The 26,731-nt window shown below is 42.1% G+C and overlaps 1 protein-coding gene across 3 annotated transcripts in view; it reads right to left on the minus strand.

Moving 5' to 3' along the window:
* Positions 1-26,731, minus strand: part of LOC110508814 (multiple C2 and transmembrane domain-containing protein 2) — a 113,019-nt gene that overhangs the window by 33,954 nt on the left and 52,334 nt on the right. The window contains exons 3-13 of one of the 3 annotated variants that reach the window (XM_036963659.1): positions 23,458-23,517; positions 21,412-21,535; positions 17,954-18,096; positions 17,755-17,831; positions 16,039-16,153; positions 15,705-15,734; positions 13,458-13,622; positions 12,869-12,999; positions 11,101-11,287; positions 10,596-10,689; positions 10,348-10,450 (exon numbers count right to left, since the gene is read on the minus strand). In XM_036963659.1, coding sequence (XP_036819554.1) covers positions 10,348-10,450; positions 10,596-10,689; positions 11,101-11,287; positions 12,869-12,999; positions 13,458-13,622; positions 15,705-15,734; positions 16,039-16,153; positions 17,755-17,831; positions 17,954-18,096; positions 21,412-21,535; positions 23,458-23,517 — 1,229 coding nt within the window. Of the gene's footprint in view, positions 1-10,347; positions 10,451-10,595; positions 10,690-11,100; positions 11,288-12,868; positions 13,000-13,457; positions 13,623-15,704; positions 15,735-16,038; positions 16,154-17,754; positions 17,832-17,953; positions 18,097-21,354; positions 21,374-21,411; positions 21,536-23,457; positions 23,518-26,731 lie in introns of those variants that run through there. The other 2 variants (XM_036963660.1, XM_036963661.1) reach the window with 2 other exon arrangements.

The following is a 26,731-nucleotide window of genomic DNA, read 5'->3' on the forward strand; positions in this document are numbered from 1 at the left end:
GCAATTGACCATCGACTGGAATATTAACCTGGGATTAGATGTGTGGTTTATATGGTAACTGACCATCGACAAGAATATTAACCTGGGATTAGATGTGTGGTTTATATGGCAACTGACCATCGACTGGAATATTAACCTGGGATTAGATGTGTGGTTTATATGGCAACTGACCATCGACTGGAATATTAACCTGGGATTAGATGTGTGGTTTATATGGTAACTGACCATCGACTAGAATATTAACCTGGGATTAGATGTGTGGTTTATATGGCAATTGACCATCGACTGGAATATTAACCTGGGATTAGATGTGTGGTTTATATGGCAACTGACCATCGACTAGAATATTAACCTGGGATTAGATGTGGGGTTTATATGGCAACTGACCATCGACTGAAATATTAACCTGGGATTAGATGTGGGGTTTATATGGCAACTGACCATTGACTGATATAGTAACCTGGGATTAGATGTGTGGTTTATATGGCAATTGACCATCGACTGGAATATTAACCTGGGATTAGATGTGTGGTTTATATGGCAACTGACCATCGACTGGAATATTAACCTGGGATTAGATGTGTGGTTTATATGGCAACTGACCATCGACTAGAATATTAACCTGGGATTAGATGTGGGGTTTATATGGCAACTGACCATCGACTGAAATATTAACCTGGGATTAGATGTGTGGTTTATATGGCAACTGACCATCGACTGGAATATTAACCTGGGATTAGATGTGAGGTTTATATGGCAACTGACCATTGACTGATATAGTAACCTGGGATTAGATGTGTGGTTTATATGGCAATTGACCATCGACTGGAATATTAACCTGGGATTAGATGTGTGGTTTATATGGCAACTGACCATCGACTGGAATATTAACCTGGGATTAGATGTGGGGTTTATATGGCAACTGACCATCGACTGGAATATTAACCTGGGATTAGATGTGTGGTTTATATGGCAACTGACCATCGACTGGAATATTAACCTGGGATTAGATGTGTGGTTTATATGGCAACTGACCATCGATTGGAATATTAACCTGGGATTAGATGTGTGGTTTATATGGCAACTGACCATCGACTGGAATATTAACCTGGGATTAGATGTGGGGTTTATATGGCAATTGACCATTGACTGATATAGTAACCTGGGATTAGATGTGTGGTTTATATGGCAATTGACCATCGACTGGAATATTAACCTGAGATTAGATGTGTGGTTTATATGGCAACTGACCATCGACTAGAATATTAACCTGGGATTAGATGTGGGGTTTATATGGCAACTGACCATCGACTGAAATATTAACCTGGGATTAGATGTGTGGTTTATATGGCAACTGACCATCGACTGGAATATTAACCTGGGATTAGATGTGAGGTTTATATGGCAACTGACCATTGACTGATATAGTAACCTGGGATTAGATGTGTGGTTTATATGGCAATTGACCATCGACTGGAATATTAACCTGGGATTAGATGTGTGGTTTATATGGCAACTGACCATCGACTGGAATATTAACCTGGGATTAGATGTGGGGTTTATATGGCAACTGACCATCGACTGGAATATTAACCTGGGATTAGATGTGTGGTTTATATGGCAACTGACCATCGACTGGAATATTAACCTGGGATTAGATGTGTGGTTTATATGGCAACTGACCATCGACTGGAATATTAACCTGGGATTAGATGTGTAGTTTATATGGCAACTGACCATCGACTGGAATATTAACCTGGGATTAGATGTGGGGTTTATATGGCAACTGACCATCGACTGAAATATTAACCTGGGATTAGATGTGTGGTTTATATGGCAATTGACCATCGACTGGAATATTAACCTGGGATTAGATGTGGGGTTTATACGGCAACTGACCATCGACTGGAATATTAACCTGGGATTAGATGTGTGGTTTATATGGCAATTGACCATAGACTGGAATATTAACCTGGGATTAGATGTGTGGTTTATATGGCAACTGACCATCGACTGAAATATTAACCTGGGATTAGATGTGGGGTTTATATGGCAACTGACCATCGACTGGAATATTAACCTGGGATTAGATGTGTGGTTTATATGGCAACTGACCATCGACTGGAATATTAACCTGGGATTAGATGTGTGGTTTATATGGCAATTGACCATTGACTGGAATATTAACCTGGGATTAGATGTGGGGTTTATATGGCAACTGACCATCGACTGAAATATTAACCTGGGATTAGATGTGTGGTTTATATGGCAATTGACCATCGACTGGAATATTAACCTGGGATTAGATGTGTGGTTTATATGGCAACTGACCATCGACTGGAATATTAACCTGGGATTAGATGTGGGGTTTATATGGCAATTGACCATTGACTGATATAGTAACCTGGGATTAGATGTGTGGTTTATATGGCAATTGACCATCGACTGGAATATTAACCTGGGATTAGATGTGTGGTTTATATGGCAACTGACCATCGACTAGAATATTAACCTGGGATTAGATGTGGGGTTTATATGGCAACTGACCATCGACTGAAATATTAACCTGGGATTAGATGTGTGGTTTATATGGCAATTGACCATCGACTGGAATATTAACCTGGGATTAGATGTGAGGTTTATATGGCAACTGACCATTGACTGATATAGTAACCTGGGATTAGATGTGTGGTTTATATGGCAATTGACCATCGACTGGAATATTAACCTGGGATTAGATGTGTGGTTTATATGGCAACTGACCATCGACTGGAATATTAACCTGGGATTAGATGTGGGGTTTATATGGCAACTGACCATCGACTGAAATATTAACCTGGGATTAGATGTGGGGTTTATATGGCAACTGACCATCGACTGGAATATTAACCTGGGATTAGATGTGTGGTTTATATGGCAACTGACCATCGACTGGAATATTAACCTGGGATTAGATGTGTGGTTTATATGGCAATTGACCATCGACTGGAATATTAACCTGGGATTAGATGTGTGGTTTATATGGCAACTGACCATCGACTGGAATATTAACCTGGGATTAGATGTGTGGTTTATATGGCAATTGACCATCGACTGGAATATTAACCTGGGATTAGATGTGGGGTTTATATGGCAACTGACCATCGACTGAAATATTAACCTGGGATTAGATGTGTGGTTTATATGGCAATTGACCATCGACTGGAATATTAACCTGGGATTAGATGTGTGGTTTATATGGCAACTGACCATCGACTGGAATATTAACCTGGGATTAGATGTGGGGTTTATATGGCAATTGACCATTGACTGATATAGTAACCTGGGATTAGATGTGTGGTTTATATGGCAATTGACCATCGACTGGAATATTAACCTGGGATTAGATGTGTGGTTTATATGGCAACTGACCATCGACTGGAATATTAACCTGGGATTAGATGTGGGGTTTATATGGCAACTGACCATCGACTGAAATATTAACCTGGGATTAGATGTGGGGTTTATATGGCAACTGACCATCGACTGGAATATTAACCTGGGATTAGATGTGTGGTTTATATGGCAACTGACCATCGACTGGAATATTAACCTGGGATTAGATGTGTGGTTTATATGGCAATTGACCATCGACTGGAATATTAACCTGGGATTAGATGTGTGGTTTATATGGCAACTGACCATCGACTGGAATATTAACCTGGGATTAGATGTGTGGTTTATATGGCAATTGACCATCGACTGGAATATTAACCTGGGATTAGATGTGGGGTTTATATGGCAACTGACCATCGACTGAAATATTAACCTGGGATTAGATGTGTGGTTTATATGGCAATTGACCATCGACTGGAATATTAACCTGGGATTAGATGTGTGGTTTATATGGCAACTGACCATCGACTGGAATATTAACCTGGGATTAGATGTGGGGTTTATATGGCAATTGACCATTGACTGATATAGTAACCTGGGATTAGATGTGTGGTTTATATGGCAATTGACCATCGACTGGAATATTAACCTGGGATTAGATGTGTGGTTTATATGGCAACTGACCATCGACTAGAATATTAACCTGGGATTAGATGTGGGGTTTATATGGCAACTGACCATCGACTGAAATATTAACCTGGGATTAGATGTGTGGTTTATATGGCAATTGACCATCGACTGGAATATTAACCTGGGATTAGATGTGAGGTTTATATGGCAACTGACCATTGACTGATATAGTAACCTGGGATTAGATGTGTGGTTTATATGGCAATTGACCATCGACTGGAATATTAACCTGGGATTAGATGTGTGGTTCATATGGCAACTGACCATCGACTGGAATATTAACCTGGGATTAGATGTGGGGTTTATATGGCAACTGACCATCGACTGGAATATTAACCTGGGATTAGATGTGTGGTTTATATGGCAACTGACCATCGACTGGAATATTAACCTGGGATTAGATGTGTGGTTTATATGGCAACTGACCATCGACTGGAATATTAACCTGGGATTAGATGTGTGGTTTATATGGCAACTGACCATCGACTGGAATATTAACCTGGGATTAGATGTGGGGTTTATATGGCAATTGACCATTGACTGATATAGTAACCTGGGATTAGATGTGTGGTTTATATGGCAATTGACCATCGACTGGAATATTAACCTGGGATTAGATGTGTGGTTTATATGGCAACTGACCATCGACTGGAATATTAACCTGGGATTAGATGTGAGGTTTAAATGGCAACTGACCATCGACTGATATAGTAACCTGGGATTAGATGTGTGGTTTATATGGCAATTGACCATCGACTGGAATATTAACCTGGGATTAGATGTGTGGTTTATATGGCAACTGACCATCGACTGGAATATTAACCAGGGATTAGATGTGTGGTTTATATGGCAACTGACCATCGACTGGAATATTAACCTGGGATTAGATGTGTGGTTTATATGGCAACTGACCATCGACTAGAATATTAACCTGGGATTAGATGTGGGGTTTATATGGCAACTGACCATCGACTGAAATATTAACCTGGGATTAGATGTGTGGTTTATATGGCAATTGACCATCGACTGGAATATTAACCTGGGATTAGATGTGAGGTTTATATGGCAACTGACCATTGACTGATATAGTAACATTGGGATTAGATGTGTGGTTTATATGGCAATTGACCATCGACTGGAATATTAACCTGGGATTAGATGTGTGGTTTATATGGCAACTGACCATCGACTGGAATATTAACCTGGGATTAGATGTGGGGTTTATATGGCAACTGACCATCGACTGGAATATTAACCTGGGATTAGATGTGTGGTTTATATGGCAACTGACCATCGACTGGAATATTAACCTGGGATTAGATGTGGGGTTTATATGGCAACTGACCATCGACTGGAATATTAACCTGGGATTAGATGTGTGGTTTATATGGCAACTGACCATCGACTGGAATATTAACCTGGGATTAGATGTGGGGTTTATATGGCAATTGACCATTGACTGATATAGTAACCTGGGATTAGATGTGTGGTTTATATGGCAATTGACCATCGACTGGAATATTAACCTGGGATTAGATGTGTGGTTTATATGGCAACTGACCATCGACTAGAATATTAACCTGGGATTAGATGTGGGGTTTATATGGCAACTGACCATCGACTGAAATATTAACCTGGGATTAGATGTGTGGTTTATATGGCAATTGACCATCGACTGGAATATTAACCTGGGATTAGATGTGAGGTTTATATGGCAACTGACCATTGACTGATATAGTAACCTGGGATTAGATGTGTGGTTTATATGGCAATTGACCATCGACTGGAATATTAACCTGGGATTAGATGTGTGGTTTATATGGCAACTGACCATCGACTAGAATATTAACCTGGGATTAGATGTGGGGTTTATATGGCAACTGACCATCGACTGAAATATTAACCTGGGATTAGATGTGTGGTTTATATGGCAATTGACCATCGACTGGAATATTAACCTGGGATTAGATGTGAGGTTTATATGGCAACTGACCATTGACTGATATAGTAACCTGGGATTAGATGTGTGGTTTATATGGCAATTGACCATCGACTGGAATATTAACCTGGGATTAGATGTGTGGTTTATATGGCAACTGACCATCGACTGGAATATTAACCTGGGATTAGATGTGGGGTTTATATGGCAACTGACCATCGACTGGAATATTAACCTGGGATTAGATGTGTGGTTTATATGGCAACTGACCATCGACTGGAATATTAACCTGGGATTAGATGTGTGGTTTATATGGCAACTGACCATCGACTGGAATATTAACCTGGGATTAGATGTGTGGTTTATATGGCAACTGACCATCGACTGGAATATTAACCTGGGATTAGATGTGGGGTTTATATGGCAATTGACCATTGACTGATATAGTAACCTGGGATTAGATGTGTGGTTTATATGGCAATTGACCATCGACTGGAATATTAACCTGGGATTAGATGTGTGGTTTATATGGCAACTGACCATCGACTGGAATATTAACCTGGGATTAGATGTGAGGTTTATATGGCAACTGACCATTGACTGATATAGTAACCTGGGATTAGATGTGTGGTTTATATGGCAATTGACCATCGACTGGAATATTAACCTGGGATTAGATGTGTGGTTCATATGGCAACTGACCATCGACTGGAATATTAACCTGGGATTAGATGTGGGGTTTATATGGCAACTGACCATCGACTGGAATATTAACCTGGGATTAGATGTGTGGTTTATATGGCAACTGACCATCGACTAGAATATTAACCTGGGATTAGATGTGGGGTTTATATGGCAACTGACCATCGACTGAAATATTAACCTGGGATTAGATGTGTGGTTTATATGGCAATTGACCATCGACTGGAATATTAACCTGGGATTAGATGTGAGGTTTATATGGCAACTGACCATTGACTGATATAGTAACATTGGGATTAGATGTGTGGTTTATATGGCAATTGACCATCGACTGGAATATTAACCTGGGATTAGATGTGTGGTTTATATGGCAACTGACCATCGACTGGAATATTAACCTGGGATTAGATGTGGGGTTTATATGGCAACTGACCATCGACTGGAATATTAACCTGGGATTAGATGTGTGGTTTATATGGCAACTGACCATCGACTGGAATATTAACCTGGGATTAGATGTGGGGTTTATATGGCAACTGACCATCGACTGGAATATTAACCTGGGATTAGATGTGTGGTTTATATGGCAACTGACCATTGACTGGAATATTAACCTGGGATTAGATGTGGGGTTTATATGGCAATTGACCATTGACTGATATAGTAACCTGGGATTAGATGTGTGGTTTATATGGCAATTGACCATCGACTGGAATATTAACCTGGGATTAGATGTGTGGTTTATATGGCAACTGACCATCGACTAGAATATTAACCTGGGATTAGATGTGGGGTTTATATGGCAACTGACCATCGACTGAAATATTAACCTGGGATTAGATGTGTGGTTTATATGGCAACTGACCATCGACTGGAATATTAACCTGGGATTAGATGTGAGGTTTATATGGCAACTGACCATTGACTGATATAGTAACCTGGGATTAGATGTGTGGTTTATATGGCAATTGACCATCGACTGGAATATTAACCTGGGATTAGATGTGTGGTTTATATGGCAACTGACCATCGACTGGAATATTAACCTGGGATTAGATGTGGGGTTTATATGGCAACTGACCATCGACTGGACTAATAACCTGGGATTAGATGTGTGGTTTATATGGCAACTGACCATCGACTGGAATATTAACCTGGGATTAGATGTGTGGTTTATATGGCAACTGACCATCGACTGGAATATTAACCTGGGATTAGATGTGTAGTTTATATGGCAACTGACCATCGACTGGAATATTAACCTGGGATTAGATGTGGGGTTTATATAGCAACTGACCATTGACTGATATAGTAACCTGGGATTAGATGTGTGGTTTATATGGCAATTGACCATCGACTGGAATATTAACCTGGGATTAGATGTGTGGTTTATATGGCAACTGACCATCGACTGGAAAATTAACCTGGGATTAGATGTGGGGTTTATATGGCAACTGACCATCGACTGGAATATTAACCTGGGATTAGATGTGTGGTTTATATGGCAACTGACCATCGACTGGAATATTAACCAGGGATTAGATGTGTGGTTTATATAGCAACTGACCATCGACTGGAATATTAACCTGGGATTAGATGTGTGGTTTATATGGCAACTGACCATCGACTAGAATATTAACCTGGGATTAGATGTGTAGTTTATATGGCAACTGACCATCGACTGGAATATTAACCTGGGATTAGATGTTGGGTTTATATGGCAACTGACCATTGACTGATATAGTAACCTGGGATTAGATGTGTGGTTTATATGGCAATTGACCATCGACTGGAATATTAACCTGGGATTAGATGTGTGGTTTATATGGCAACTGACCATCGACTGGAAAATTAACCTGGGATTAGATGTGGGGTTTATATGGCAACTGACCATCGACTGGAATATTAACCTGGGATTAGATGTGTGGTTTATATGGCAACTGACCATCGACTGGAATATCAACCAGGGATTAGATGTGTGGTTTATATGGCAACTGACCATCGACTGGAATATTAACCTGGGATTAGATGTGTGGTTTATATGGCAACTGACCATCGACTAGAATATTAACCTGGGATTAGATGTGGGGTTTATATGGCAACTGACCATCGACTGGAATATTAACCTGGGATTAGATGTGAGGTTTATATGGCAACTGACCATTGACTGATATAGTAACCTGGGATTAGATGTGTGGTTTATATGGCAATTGACCATCGACTGGAATATTAACCTGGGATTAGATGTGTGGTTTATATGGCAACTGACCATCGACTGGAATATTAACCTGGGATTAGATGTGTGGTTTATATGGCAACTGACCATCGACTGGAATATTAACCTGGGATTAGATGTGTGGTTTATATGGCAACTGACCATCGACTAGAATATTAACCTGGGATTAGATGTGGGGTTTATATGGCAACTGACCATCGACTGGAATATTAACCTGGGATTAGATGTGGCGTTTATATGGCAACTGACCATTGACTGATATAGTAACCTGGGATTAGATGTGTGGTTTATATGGCAATTGACCATCGACTGGAATATTAACCTGGGATTAGATGTGGCGTTTATATGGCAACTGACCATTGACTGATATAGTAACCTGGGATTAGATGTGTGGTTTATATGGCAATTGACCATCGACTGGAATATTAACCTGGGATTAGATGTGTGGTTTATATGGCAACTGACCATCGACTGGAATATTAACCTGGGATTAGATGTGTGGTTTAAATGGCAATTGACCATCGACTGAAATATTAACCTGGGATTAGATGTGGGGTTTATATGGCAACTGACCATCGACTGAAATATTAACCTGGGATTAGATGTGTGGTTTATATGGCAATTGACCATCGACTGGAATATTAACCTGGGATTAGATGTGGGGTTTATACGGCAACTGACCATCGACTGGAATATTAACCTGGGATTAGATGTGTGGTTTATATGGCAATTGACCATCGACTGGAATATTAACCTGGGATTAGATGTGTGGTTTATATGGCAACTGACCATCGACTGAAATATTAACCTGGGATTAGATGTGGGGTTTATATGGCAACTGACCATCGACTGGAATATTAACCTGGGATTAGATGTGTGGTTTATATGGCAACTGACCATCGACTGGAATATTAACCTGGGATTAGATGTGTGGTTTATATGGCAATTGACCATCGACTGGAATATTAACCTGGGATTAGATGTGTGGTTTATATGGCAACTGACCATCGACTGGAATATTAACCTGGGATTAGATGTGTGGTTTATATGGCAATTGACCATCGACTGGAATATTAACCTGGGATTAGATGTGGGGTTTATATGGCAACTGACCATCGACTGAAATATTAACCTGGGATTAGATGTGTGGTTTATATGGCAATTGACCATCGACTGGAATATTAACCTGGGATTAGATGTGGGGTTTATATGGCAACTGACCATCGACTAGAATATTAACCTGGGATTAGATGTGTGGTGTATATGGCAACTGACCATCGACTGGTGTGAGAAATATTGGAATACAATAGAACATCTTTAAAATGAAAGATGTGTAACACCACGTTAAACCCCATGTTTAAAGGATAACTAAGATTGTAACAAGCAGAGCTGGTGTGTGACTGACAAGGTGAAGACTTTGTTCCAGTTGGGGTTGAGGGTTTTATAGATGGTGTGAGTCTGCAGTCTGTCGTTCCCCAACTCCAAAACACAGAACGGATCACTCTTCCCTGCAACAGACACCCACCCAACCACACACACAGCCAGAGTTAGTGTCTATATACAGTAGCTTTTGTGGTAAAATATAGTGCAACACTAAAGGATATATCTAGTTCTACAGTGAAATGAAGAAGTTCAGAGTGAAGTGCTTCATACCATTTAAATCAGCTGCCAACAGATCAGTAGCCTTGATAATCTTAACTTGAAGGAAACCAACATCCCGGAGGTTCCTGAAGGAACTTTTGAAACTCTGAGAGGGGAACAACATCAGAAATAGAGTCTGTTAACTAACAGGACTGGCCCTGTAAAACAACACATTACAGACAGGACTGACCCTGTAAAACAACAATACAGACAGGACTGACCTTGTGAAACAACACATTACAGACAGGACTGACCCTGTAAAACAACATTACAGACAGGACTGACGCTGTAAAACAACATTACAGACAGGACTGACCCTGTAAAACAACACATTACAGACAGGACTGACCCTGTAAAACAACACATTACAGACAGGACTGACCCTGTAAAACAACACATTACAGACAGGACTGGCCCTGTAAAACAACACATTACAGACAGGACTGACCCTGTAAAACAACACTACTGACGTCTCTATAACAGAGGAGGTATATTAGTATTATATGACAGTACTGACGTATTTCTCCAGAGTTTTCTCTCTCTCCTGAGGCTCCTCGAGGGGCGGGGCACACATGTCGGAGATGGAGACGCCACTACACGTGCTCAGAGTGATCAGGAAGACCACACAACCTTTTCCCTCTTTCAGAACCCGCGTGAACAGCTGAGACTGGTTGGGTAGAACACTGGACAGGTCCACCTCACACCTGATACACACAGAGACAGAACACACAGAGACGATACACACAGAGACAGGACACAGAGAGACAGGACACAGAGACAGAACACACAGAGACAGGACACACAGAGACAGGACACACAGCGACAGGACAAACAGCGACAGGACAAACAGCGACAGGACACACAGAGACACACAGAGACAGGACACACAGAGACACACAGAGACAAGACACACAGTGACACACAGAGACAGGACACACAGAGACACACAGAGACAGGACACAGAGACAGAACACACAGACAGGACACACAGAGACAGGACACAGAGAGACACACAGAGACAGGACACACAGAGACAGGACACACAGAGACAGGACACACAGAGACAGGACACACAGAGACACACAGAGACAGGACACACAGAGACACACAGAGACAGGACACACAGAGACAGGACACACAGAGACAGGACACAGAGACAGGACACACAGAGACAGGACACACAGAGACAGGACACACAGAGACAGGACACACAGAGACAGGACACACAGAGACAGGACACACAGAGACACACAGAGACAGGACACACAGAGACACACAGAGACAGGACACACAGAGACAGGACACACAGAGACAGGACACACAGAAACAGGACACACATAGACAGGACACACAGAGAGAGGAGACACAGAGAGAGGAGACACAGAGACACACAGAGACAGGACACAGAGACACACAGTGACAGGACACAGAGACACACAGAGACAGGACACAGAGAGACAGAACACACAGAGACAGAACACACAGAGACAGAACACACACATCAACAATATGAGGCCGTATGGTTTGGTTCAAACAAGGAGGAAAGGTTTGTCTTATGCATTTGCAAGGAAAAGACACTATAAAGTTGAGGGTTGAAAAACAGACAAATCAGTGGTATCATTCATTTGACATCACAATGATTCTACAGAGATCCAGAATGAGCCATGTTGTAACTAAAGGGATCCAGAATGACCATGCTGTACCTAAAGGGATCCAGAATGACCCAAGTTGTAACTAAAGGGATCCAGAATGACCCATGTTCTAACTAAAGGGATCCAGAATGACCATGCTGTACCTAAAGGGATCCAGAATGACCCAAGTTGTAACTAAAGGGATCCAGAATGACCCATGTTCTAACTAAAGGGATCCAGAATGACCCATGTTTTAACTAAAGGGATCCAGAATAACCATGTTGTAACTACAGAGATCCAGAATGACCATGTTGTAACTAAAGGGATCCAGAATGACCCATGTTGTAACTAAAGGGATCCAGAATGACCCATGTTGTAACTAAAGGGATCCAGAATGACCATGTTGTAACTAAAGGGATCCAGAATGACCATGTTGTAACTAAAGGGATCCAGAATGACCATGTTGTAACTAAAGGGATCCAGAATGACCATGTTGTAACTAAAGGGATCCAGAATGACCATGTTGTAACTAAAGGGATCCAGAATAACCATGTTGTAACTACAGAGATCCAGAATGACCATGTTGTAACTAAAGGGATCCAGAATGACCATGTTGTAACTACAGAGATCCAGAATGACCATGTTATAACTCACATGCCGTAACACTCCTCATATTTGCGTCCCTCTTTGTTCCAGACCTCTATCTCCAGGACCCCAGGACCCTCCGGGAACCGGTTGAAGTCAAACCTCTCCCTCCACTGGGGGTTGGCCTTCTTGGGCTGGTTCTGAAGACAGGAGGGGAGAGAGGACTTAGAGGTGGAGGGAGAGTGTGTGTGTGTGTATGAGGGTGTGTGTGTGTGTATGAGTGTGTATGTGTATGAGTGTGTATGAGTGTGTGTGTGTGTGTGTTTATGAGTGTGTGTGTTTATGTGTGTGTGTAGAGAGAGAGAGAGAGAGAGAGAGAGAGAGAGAGAGAGAGAGAGAGAGAGAGAGAGAGAGAGTGTGTGTGCGTGTGTGTGTGTGTGAGTGTGTGTGTCCATATGTGTGCGTGTGTGTGTGTGTGTGTGTGTGTGTGTGTATGAGTGTGTGTGTGTGTATGAGTGTGTGTGTGTGTGTGTGTGTCCATATGTGTGTGTCCATATGTGTGTCCGTGTGTGTGTCCATATGTGTGTGTGTGTGTGTGTGTGTGTGTGTGTGTGTGTGTGTGTATGAGTGTGTGTGTCCATATGTGTGCAACTCCTACCCTGCTCTTGTATCTCTGCTCCCCCAGTCTGAATCGAACAAACAGCTCTCCAGGTCCGTCCTCTGGCAGGTCCTGTCCCTCCACCAGGGTCACCCCCACTACACCTGACCACAGCTGAGACTTCCTCAGAGACTCTGATAGACGACCACTCTGGGCCAGCGGAGACTGGAGGGAGGAGGAGGAGAGGACAGTCAGTTCTATTGATAACCTGTTCAAATACCATGTTATATACCCACTACTGTTATCATGCTACGCTATCACTATACACTGTGTTATAACAGATAAACACCAGGTAAATGGATTTCAAATGAGCCATGCTATATCACCATTATAAACACAGATAAACACCAGGTAAATGGATTTCAAATGAGCCATGCTATATCACCATTATAAACACAGATAAACACCAGGTAAATGGATTTCAAATGAGCCATGCTATATCACCATTATAAACACAGATAAACACCAGGTAAATGGATTTCAAATGAGCCATGCTATATCACCATTATAAACACAGATAAACACCAGGTAAATGGATTTCAAATGAGCCATGCTATATCACCATTATAAACACAGATAAACACCAGGTAAATGGATTTCAAATGAGCCATGCTATATCACCATTATAAACACAGATAAACACCAGGTAAATGGATTTCAAATGAGCCATGCTATATCACCATTATAAACACAGATAAACACCAGGTAAATGGATTTCAAATGAGCCATGCTATATCACCATTATAAACACAGATAAACACCAGGTAAATGGATTTCAAATGAGCCATGCTATATCACCATTATAAACACAGATAAACACCAGGTAAATGGATTTCAAATGAGCCGAACACTGGAAAACAATATTTCTGAATACTATTTGTATTATCTTGACACTTACTACAACAATATGTCCAGGCATATTGGTCCCCTTTAATAAGACTAACAGCAGCCAGTGAAGGACTTCCATCAATCAGACAAACAGAAGACTAGTGTTCTGACTTCAGCAACCAAAATAGCACCCTATTCCCTACGCAGTGTACAGTATATTCCCCTTAGTGCTCTGGTCTAAAGTAGTGCATTATATGTAGGGAATAGGGTCCCATAGGGCTCTGGTCTAAAGTAGTGCACTATATAGGGAATAGGGTGCCATAGGGCTCTGGTCTAAAGTAGTGCATTATATGTAGGGAATAGGGTCCCATAGGGCTCTGGTCTAAAGTAGTGCATTATATGTAGGGAATAGGGTCCCATAGGGCTCTGGTCTAAAGTAGTGCACTATATAGGGAATAGGGTGCCATAGGGCTCTGGTCTAAAGTAGTGCACTATATAGGGAATAGGGTGCCATAGTGCTCTGGTCTAAAGTAGTACACTATATAGGGAATAGGGAGCCATTCGGGGCGCACCCTAAGACTCATCTGCTCTAAGATAATTAGGTGAGCTTACATCAAGAGAAAACTGACAGAGAAATACATTAAGCTCCTATTCAGTTCACTAGATTAAGCTGTGACACAAATGGCACCCTATTCTCGTGTAGTGCACTACTTTAGACCAGGTACCATAGGGAAAAGGGTGCCATTATGGACGAGGACCCTGTCTCAGAGCAATCATCTTCCGGCTGTACCGGAGCTTAATAAAAACGGATGTTTAAAACTGTTTCATACTGTATGCAAACAGCGGAGGACGACACACTGCAAAGACATAGAACCAACCTGCTACACTTTAACATCATCAAATCAAACACATCATTTATTTAACAGAGATTATTAGTAGGGATGTGGCAGTAACTCATTCTAAAACAATGAACGGGTTCTTGGTGGTATACTGCCCTCTAGTGGAGAAACACCAATGTCCAGCTTCATGGGACTGATTCGGTTCATACAAATTAATTGTTTCAATGAAAAGCTGTCAGTTTTGGATCCTGATTAAATAGTGGTGTCAGCACACTAGAGTGGATCCTGATTAAATAGTGGTGTCAGTATACTAGAGTGGATCTTATGTGATTAAATTGTGGTGTCAGTATACTAGAGTGGATCCTGATTAAATAGTGGTGTCAGTACACTAGAGTGGATCCTAAGTGATTAAATAGTGGTGTCAGTACACTAGAGTGGATCCTTAGTGATTAAATAGTGGTGCCAGTACACTAGAGTGGATCCTAAGTGATTAAATAGTGGTGTCAGTACACTAGAGTGGATCCTAAGTGATTAAATAGTGGTGTCAGTACACTAGAGTGGATATGTTTGGATGACTTACCCTGATACTCCTCTTCCTCTTAGGCCACCTCTGCAACAGGTACATGCAGGCAACAAGTACATGCAGGTTACAAGCACAACACACTGTCACAGTTAGTAGAGGAACAAAAACATGCAAGTATATCTGTAGAATATGGTAGACATCATAGTTGGGGTCAATTCCATCAAACTCAGTCAAATCAGGAAGTTAAAAACTCATTCTCATTTTCTTCAAAGCTTCTCTATGAGGAACAAATGGAATTGGAATTTCAGTTGACTTCCTGAATCGACTGAACAGAAAAGGAATTGACCCCAAGCCTGTTAGATATGGTATATTGTATTGTCTAGTTCCTTACAGAGTTCCTCTCGTTGTCTCTATCCCTAAGAGAGAGAGACATGTCCAGCATGATGACTCCCATGTCCTCCTCCAGACTGTTGGGGTCGTCCAGACGCACGGACAGCTCACACACCCTGGGGATACAACAGGGTTACCTTGGCATAAAACATGGTTCAGTTAGCCTGGGTTAGCTTAGAATAGTCACTATTCAGTTAGCCTGGGTTAGTTCAGATCGGGCTGTGACAGACAGATGGACGATAGGGGGTTTGTACATTTTTTTCACATGGATATGCTTCTTAATAAAAAACCTTCTTGAAACAAGTCATTACACTTTGTTATGCCAGATTGGAGATGATCTGTCTCCTTATGAAGAAATGCCATGTTGGAGAGGATCTGTCTCATTATGAAGAAATGCCAGGTTGGAGATGATCAGTCTCATTATGAAGAAATGCCAGGTTGGAGAGAATCAGTGTTATTATGAAGAAATGCCAGGTTGGAGAGAATCAGTCTCATTATGAAGAAATGCCAGGTTGGAGAGAATCAGTCTCATTATGAAGAAATGCCAGGTTGGAGAGAATCAGTCTCCTTATGAAGAAATGCCAGGTTGGAGAATCAGTCTCATTATGAAGAAATGCCAGGTTGGAGATGATCAGTCTCATTATGAAGAAATGCCAGGTTGGAGATGATCTGTCTCATTATGAAGAAATGCCAGGTTGGAGAGAATCAGTCTCATTATGAAGAAATGCCAGGTTGGAGGGAATCAGTCTAATTATGAAGAAATGCCAGGTTGGAGATGATCAGTCTCATTATGAAGAAATGCCAGGTTGGAGAGAATCAGTCTCCTTATGAAGAAATGCCAGGTTGGAGGGAATCAGTCTAATTATGAAGAAATGCCAGGTTGGAGATGATCAGTCTCATTATGAAGAAATGCCAGGTTGGAGATGATCTGTCTCATTATGAAGAAATGCCAGGTTGGAGAGAATCTGTCTCATTATGAAGAAATGCCAGGTTGGAGAGAATCAGTATCATTATGAAGAAATGCCAGGTTGGAGAGAATCTGTCTCATTATGAAGAAATGCCAGGTTGGAGAGGATCTGTCTCATTATGAAGAAATGCCAGGTTGGAGATGATCTGTCTCATTAAGAAGAAATGCCAGGTTGGAGAGGATCTGTCTCATTATGAAGAAATGCCAGGTTGGAGAGAATCAGTCTCATTATGAAGAAATGCCAGGTTGGAGAGAATCTGTCTCATTATGAAGAAATGCCAGGTTGGAGATGATCTGTCTCATTATGAAGAAATGCCAGGTTGGAGATAATCAGTCTCATTATGAAGAAATGCCAGGTTGGAGAGGATCTGTCTCATTATGAAGAAATGCCAGGTTGGAGAGAATCAGTATCATTATGAAGAAATGCCAGGTTGGAGAGAATCAGTCTCATTATGAAGAAATGCCAGGTTGGAGATGATCAGTGTTATTTTCGTATTGACAACATTAACGGCATCAGAATACTTGTGTGTATTGACGTGTGTAACTGATAGACACACACCAGGTGTTAATGTTTTACATGTGTTAGATTACTTTACTGATCATATTGCACTATAAACTGAGATTAGCTCTGGTTGCTGCATCTCTCACCTCTCACCTCTCTCACCTCTCTAACCTCTAGGTTACCTGCTGCCAGAGTTACAACAATCAATATCTCCTGAAAATTGTGACATTTTAAAATGTGTCACTCACTTTTCCATCTCCAGATCACTGAGGAGAATGTAGCTGGATCCCATGAAGTCATCCATGGTCAGATCCCGGTCATACACCTGCAAGGTAGACCAGATGAAGATGCTTAATGAAGAGTGAAACAGAACAAAGAGCAGAAACACTCGTCTGACCAGAACGGCCCCTACTGGGCCCCACGCATGAGGTATGTCCTAACCCCTACCTTAATATACAGTCTCTGGTCCAGGTCTCTGACAGGGAAAGAGAAGGACTCGTTCCATGTTGGGTTGAGGTTCTTATAAACCACTTTGCTCTTGTATAGTGTCTTCCCATCCAGTTTAAACTTTACATAAGGATCACTTGTACCTGAGAACGGACAAAACACGGAGAAGGAATATCTCTATGAGAGGACAGATGACTTCATCATACACTATGGACCGGATTTAATGTCATTATTATGGGGTGGCCTCAGTGGGCTAGTGGTTAGTGTGTCTGTGCACTGAGGTTGGAAGGTTGGTGAGAGTGAACTCGCAGTCACCATTTCCTTGTACTGTGCAACATGTGTATCCTGTGCATATGACTAATAAACTGGCTCTTGGTTAATGATTAATGGAATGCAAACAATAAGCAGGAAGAGATTTCACTGAGAGTCAGGAAGAAAAACACGATTCCTCTCCATCTCAACACAACGTCAGTGGACTCACTACTCTACATTCAGTCATCTTCTAGCTCACATCTCAAGTCATGTCTGAGTACTGAGAGAGTTTCTTCCAGAGGAAGTGGTTTTGATGATGGGCTCAATGTGAGACGGCACAGTTTCCTAAGAGAACCAGTCACGACAACTCAGTATCCGTGGTGCAACATTTAGAAGAGCAATGGTGAAAACCGTCAACTGTTAATAGGAGTCAATATCTTCACTACTCTAGACATGAACAGTATCTTCACTACTCTAGATATGAACAATATCTTCACTACTCTAGACATGAACAGTATCTTCACTACTCTACACATGAACAATATCTTCACTACTCTAGACATGAACAGTATCTTCACTACTCTAGACATGAACAATATCTTCACTACTCTAGACATGAACAGTATCTTCACTAGTATCTTCACTACTCTAGACATGAACAGTATCTTCACTACTCTAGACATGAACAGTATCTTCACTACTCTAGACATGAATAGTATCTTCACTACTCTAGACATGAACAGCATCTTCACTACCCTAGACATGAACAGTATCTTCACTACTCTAGACATGAACAAGATATTCACTACCCTAGACATGAACAGTATCTTCACTACTCTAGACATGAACAGTATCTTCACTACTTTAGACATGAACAGTATCTTCACTACTCTAGACATGAACAGTATCTTCACTACTCTAGATATGGACAGGAGTCAATAGTCAATATCTTCACTACTCTAGACATGAACAGTATCTTCACTACTCTAGACATGAACAGCATTTTCACTACCCTAGACATGAACAGTATCTTCACTACTCTAGACATGAACAGGTGTCAATATCTTCACTACTCTAGACATGAACAAGAGTCGAAATCTTCACTAATCTAGACATGAACAACATCTTCACTACCCTAGACATGAACAGTATCTTCACTACTCTAGACATGAACAGCATCTTCACTACCCTAGACATGAACAGCATCTTCACTACTCTAGACATGAACAGTATCTTCACTACTCTAGACATGAACAGTATCTTCACTACTCTAGACATGAACAGTATCTTCACTACTCTAGACAAGAACAGGAGTCAATAGTCAATATCTTCACTACTCTAGATATGGACAGGAGTCAATAGTCAATATCTTCACTACTCTAGACATGAACAGTATCTTCACTACTCTAGACATGAACAGTATCTTCACTACTCTAGACATGAACAGGTGTCAATATCTTCACTACTCTAGACATGAACAAGAGTCTAAATCTTCACTAATCTAGACATGAACAACATCTTCACTACCCTAGACATGAACAGTATCTTCACTACTCTAGACATGAACAGCATCTTCACTACCCTAGACATGAACAGTATCTTCACTACTCTAGACATGAACAGCATCTTCACTACCCTAGACATGAACAGTATCTTCACTACTCTAGACATGAACAGGTGTCAATATCTTCACTACTCTAGACATGAACAAGAGTTAAAATCTTCACTACTCTAGACATGAACAACATCTTCACTACTCTAGACATGAACAGCATCTTCACTACTCTAGACATGAACAGTATCTTCACTACTCTAGACATGAACAGTATCTTCACTACTCTAGACATGAACAGTATCTTCACTACTCTAGACATGAACAATATCTTCACTACTCTAGACATGAACAGTATCTTCACTACTCTAGACATGAACAGTATCTTCACTACCCTAGACATGAACAGTGTCTTCACTACTCTAGACATGAACAGCATCTTCACTACTCTAGACATGAACAGTATCTTCACTGAAACAGTCAGAGGTCACCAAGCGCAACAAAGCTTCAGCCTGTAAATGAGCTAGAAAGATGTGTCAGCATCTAGTAATCGTCTCTGGCCTCCACAAACAGGACCAGGCCTGGCCTGCTGAGGAGTGACGGACTCCATCCTAGCTGGAGGGGTGCTCTCATCTTATCTACCAACACAGACAGGGCTCTAACTCCTCTAGCTCCACAATGAGATAGGGTGCAGGCCAGGCAGCAGGCTGTTATCCAGCCTGCCAGTTTAGTGGAGTCTGCCACTAGCACAGTCAGTGTAGTCAGCTCAGCTATCCCCATTGAGACCATGTCTGTGCCTCGATCTAGGTTGGGCAAACTAAACATGACAGTGTTCGCCTTAGCAATCTCACTGGAATAAAGACCTCCTCCATTCTTGTCATTATTGAAAGAGATCGTGATATCTCACATCTCAAAATAGGGCTACTTAATGTTAGATCCCTCACTTCCATGGCAGTTATAGTCAATGAACTAATCACGGATCATAATCTTGATGTGATTTGCCTGACAAACATGGCTTAAGCCTGATGAATTTACTGTGTTAAATGAGGCCTCTCCTCCTGGTTACACTAGTGACTATATCCCCTATATATTGTTTTAATTTTATGACTGCATTATCAATTTTTTGAACTTCTAGTCATGAAATCTATGCAGCCTACTCAATCGCTTTTTATAGCTACTGTTTACAGGCCTCCTGGGCCGTATACCGTGTCCCTCACTGAAGTCCCTGAATTCCTATCGGACCTCGCAGTCATGGCAGATAATATTCACATATTTGGTGACTTCAATATTTACAAGGAAAAGTCCACAGGTCTCTAACGACCAAGTTTTATGTGTTATGAAGTGTGATAACAGTCTTACCACAGAGGTCTCTAATGACCAGGTTTTATGTGTTATGAAGTGTAATAACAGTCTTACCACAGAGGTCTCTGATGACCAGGTTTTATGTGTTATGAAGTGTAATAACAGTCTTACCACAGAGGTCTCTAATGACCAGGTTTTATGTGTTATGAAGAGTTATGAAGTGTAATAACAGTCTTACCACAGAGGTCTCTGATGACCAGGTTTTATGTGTTATGAAGTGTAATAACAGTCTTACCACAGCGGTCTCTGATGACCAGGTTTTATGTGTTATGAAGTGTAATAACAGCGTTACCACAGCGGTCTCTGATGACCAGGTTGCGTCCTTGCTTCAGGTTGATAGAGAGGAGGTAGGACCTCTGGGACTCTCTGGTGCTGTCGGATACACTCAGCATCTCAGTAGGACTCCCAATCTCAAACTGTTGGAGTACATAGATGACGGAAACACTTGAGCAAATGAGGGATATAACATCTATTGAAAGCAGTAACCACAGGTGAGGTTCCTGAGGTCATAAGCAATTAACACATCCCATCATGCTTAGGGTCATGTAGGAAATGTCCAGATCAATATTTTGGCTTCCATGGTTTAAAGGGTGTTTGTGTCTCAGCCACCAGATCTCAACCCAGAGGGGGTTTAAAGGGGGTTGGTGTCTCAGTCACCAGATCTCAACCCAGAGGGGGTTTAAAGGGGGTTTGTGTCTCAGTCACCAGATCTCAACCCAGAGGAGGTTTAAAGGGGGTTTGTGTCTCAGCCACCAGATCTCAACCCAGAGGGGATTTAAAGGGGGTTTGTGTCTAAGCCACCAGATCTCAACCAAGAGGGGGTTTAAAGGGGGTTTGTGTCTCAGCCACCAGATCTCAACCCAGAGGGGGTTTAAAGGGGGTTTGTGTCTCAGTCACCAGATCTCAACCCAGAGGGGGTTTAAAGGGGGTTTGTGTCTCAGTCACCAGATCTCAACCCAGAGGGGGTTTAAAGGGGGGTTTGTGTCTCAGTCACCAGATCTCAACCCAGAGGGGGTTTAAAGGGGGTTTGTCTCAGTCACCAGATCTCAACCCAGTTGAACAATTATGGGAGATTAAGGAACGGCGCCTGAGACAGCGTTTTCTACCACCATCAACAACACAGACCAGACCAGCTCAGAGCTCTAACTCTATAACCCTGACCAGACCAGCTCAGAGCATGATGACCCTGTCCAGACCAGACCAGCTCAGAGCATGATGACCCTGTCCAGACCAGACCAGCTCAGAGCATGATGACCCTGTCCAGACCAGACCAGCTCAGAGCATGATGACCCTGTCCAGACCAGACCAGCTCAGAGCATGATGACCCTGTCCAGACCAGACCAGCTCAGAGCATGATGACCCTGTCCAGACCAGACCAGCTCAGAGCATGATGACCCTGTCCAGACCAGACCAGCTCAGAGCATGATGACCCTGTCCAGACCAGACCAGCTCAGAGCATGATGACCCTGTCCAGACCAGACCAGCTCAGAGCATGATGACCCTGTCCAGACCAGACCAGCTCAGAGCTCAAACCCTTTCAGTCAGTCAGCCAGTCAGTCAGCAAATCAGCCAGTCAGTCAGTCAGCAAATCAGCCAGTCAGTCAGTCAGCCAGTCAGTCAGCAAATCAGCCAGTCAGTCAGCAAATCAGCCAGTCAGTCAGTGAACAAGCCAGTCAGTCAGCCAGCAAATCAGCCAGTCAGTCAGTGAACCAGCCAGTCAGCCAGCAAATCAGCCAGCCAGTCAGTCAGTCAGCCAATCAGTGGTACAGTGTCCATTAGGGACCAGGCATTAGACTGCTGTGGTACAGTGTCCATTAGGGACCAGGCGGTAGACTGCTGTGGTACAGTGTCCATTAAGGACCAGTCTGTAGACTGCTGTGGTACAGTGTCCATTAAGGACCAGGCTGTAGACTGCTGTGGTACAGTGTCCATTAAGGACCAGGCTGTAGACTGCTGTGGTACAGTGTCCATTAAGGACCAGGCTGTAGACTGCTGTGGTACAGTGTCCATTAGGGACCAGGCGGTAGACTGCTGTGGTACAGTGTCCATTAGGGACCAGGCTGTAGACTGCTGTGGTACAGTGTCCATTAGGGACCAGGCGGTAGACTGCTGTGGTACAGTGTCCATTAGGGACCAGGCTGTAGACTGCTGTGGTACAGTGTCCATTAGGGACCAGGCTGTAGACTGCTGTGGTACAGTGTCCATTAGGGACCAGTCTGTAGACTGCTGTGGTACAGTGTCCATTAGGGACCAGGCTGTAGACTGCTGTGGTACAGTGTCCATTAGGGACCAGGCTGTAGACTGCTGTGGTACAGTGTGCCCTTGATTTAGAACTTACACTGTTGTTCTCCGTGTCTTGTGATGTTTGGGCCTCAAGGTCATGGCTGTCACCGTTCTGCTGTTGAGACAGACACATGTTCATTCCATTAACAAACAGTCACAACCCACAAGATACAGTATTATCCTGTTATACCATGATGTCAGCAGAACCAAAGCCTGAGAGAAAGGGTTAGGGTTAGACACATGTTCATTCAAACAGTCACAACCCACAAGATACAGTATTATCCTGTTATACCATGATGTCAGCAGAACCAAAGCCTGAGAGAAAGGGTTAGGGTTAGACACATGTTCATTCAAACAGTCACAACCCACAAGATACAGTATTATCCTGTTATACCATGATGTCAGCAGAACCAAAGCCTGAGAGAAAGGGTTAGGGTTAGACACATGTTCATTCAAACAGTCACAACCCACAAGATACAGTATTATCCTGTTATACCATGATGTCAGCAGAAACAAAGCCTGAGAGAAAGGGTTAGGGTTAGACACATGTTCATTCAAACAGTCACAACCCACAAGATACAGTATTATCCTGTTATACCATGATGTCAGCAGAAACAAAGCCTGAGAGAAAGGGTTAGGGTTAGACACATGTTCATTCAAACAGTCACAACCCACAAGATACAGTATTATCCTGTTATACCATGATGTCAGCAGAAACAAAGCCTGAGAGAAAGGGTTAGGGTTAGACACATGTTCATTCAAACAGTCACAACCCACAAGATACAGTATTATCCTGTTATACCATGATGTCAGCAGAAACAAAGCCTGAGAGAAACAATGACAGTAAGATTTCCAGATCAAGTCCATGTAACATGTTGGAAGTACATCTATACAGACAGACGTAGGATCTTAATTTGACCTATATTGTAACAGAAAAATAATCCTGCAGCAACAGGATTTGAAAGTTTAGTCGACAATGTTGCTTGATCGGTGGTTAGGCTATTAGCTGGCCGGAAGTAGGCTAGATGAAAAGGGCAATGCTGTTAATATAACCGTGTGTTAGTATGGGATTTCAGATCATTTATGTAGATCATCAAGCTCATCTGCATCTCCTGCCATGCAGGAAAATGTTCAGCAACAAAAGAGTGATCAAATGACGATCCTAAACCTGTAAACTATACACATCAGATTACTACAACTATAGTGTTCCATACACATCAGATTACTACTACTACTACTACTACTACTACTACTACTACTACTACTACTACTACTACCACTACTACTACTACTAGTGTTCCATACACATCAGATTACTACAACTATAGTGTTCCATACACATCAGATTACTACTACTACTACTACTACTACTACTACTACTACTACTACTACTACTACTACTACTACTACTACTACTACTACTACTATAGTGTTCCATACACATCAGATTACTACTACTACTACTACTACTACTACTACTACTACTACTACTACTACTACTACTACTACTACTACTACTACTACTACTACTACTACTACTACTACTACAGTGTTCCATACACATCAGATTACTACTACTACTACTACTACTACTACTACTACTACTACTACTACTACTACTACTACTACTACTACTACTACTACTACTACTATAGTGTTCCATACACATCAGATTACTACTACTACTACTACTACTACTACTACTACTACTACTACTACTACTACTACTACTACTACTACTACTACTATAGTGTTCCATACACATCAGATTACTACTACTACTACTACTACTACTACTACTACTACTACTACTACTACTACTACTACTACTACTACTACTACTACTACTACTACAACTACTACTACTATTACTACAACTATAGTGTTCCATACACATCAGATTACTACTACTACTACTACTACTACTACTACTACTACTACTAGTGTTCCATACACATCAGATTACTACAACTACTACTACTACTACTACTACTACTACTATAGTGTTCCATACACATCAGATTACTACTACTACTACTACTAACTCAAAAAAGTTCTGGGACACTGTAAAGTCCATGGAGAATAAGAACACCTCCTCCCAGCTGCCCACTGCACTGAAGATAGGAAACACTGTCACCACTGATAAATCCACCATAATTGAAAATTTCAATAAGCATTTTTCTACTGCTGGCCATGCTTTCCACCTGGCTACTCCTACCCCTGTCAACAGCACTGCACCCCCAACAGCAACTCGCCCAAGCCTTCCCCATTTCTCCTTCTCCCAAATCCATTCAGCTGATGTTCTGAAAGAGCTGCAAAATCTGGACCCCTACAAATCAGCCGGGCTAGACAATCTGGACCCTTTCTTTCTAAAATTATCTGCCGAAATTGTTGCCACCCCTATTACTAGCCTGTTCAACCTCTCTTTCGTGTCGTCTGAGATTCCCAAAGATTGGAAAGCAGCTGCGGTCATCCCCCTCTTCAAAGAGGGGGACACTCTTGACCCAAACTGCTACAGACCTATATCTATCCTACCATGCCTTTCTAAGGTCTTCGAAAGCCAAGTCAACAAACAGATTACCGACCATTTTGAATCTCACCATACCTTCTCTGCTATGCAATCTGGTTTCAGAGCTGGTCATGGGTGCACCTCAGCCACGCTCAAGGTCCTAAACGATATCTTAACCGCCATCGATAAGAAACATTACTGTGCAGCCGTATTCATTGATCTGGCCAAGGCTTTCGACTCTGTCAATCACCACATCCTCATCGGCAGACTCAACAGCCTTGGTTTCTCAAATGATTGCCTCGCCTGGTTCACCAACTACTTCTCTGATAGAGTTCAGTGTGTCAAATCGGAGGGTCTGTTGTCCGGACCTCTGGCAGTCTCTATGGGGGTGCCACAGGGTTCAATTCTTGGACCGACTCTCTTCTCTGTATACATCAATGAGGTCGCTCTTGCTGCTGGTGAGTCTCTGATCCACCTCTACGCAGACGACACCATTCTGTATACTTCCGGCCCTTCTTTGGACACTGTGTTAACAACCCTCCAGGCAAGCTTCAATGCCATACAACTCTCCTTCCGTGGCCTCCAATTGCTCTTAAATACAAGTAAAACTAAATGCATGCTCTTCAACCGATCGCTACCTGCACCTACCCGCCTGTCCAACATCACTACTCTGGACGGCTCTGACTTAGAATACGTGGACAACTACAAATACTTAGGTGTCTGGTTAGACTGTAAACTCTCCTTCCAGACCCATATCAAACATCTCCAATCCAAAGTTAAATCTAGAATTGGCTTCCTATTTCGCAACAAAGCATCCTTC

Source organism: Oncorhynchus mykiss, chromosome 26 (genome assembly GCF_013265735.2).
Source record: "Oncorhynchus mykiss isolate Arlee chromosome 26, USDA_OmykA_1.1, whole genome shotgun sequence".
NCBI lineage: Eukaryota > Metazoa > Chordata > Actinopteri > Salmoniformes > Salmonidae > Oncorhynchus > Oncorhynchus mykiss.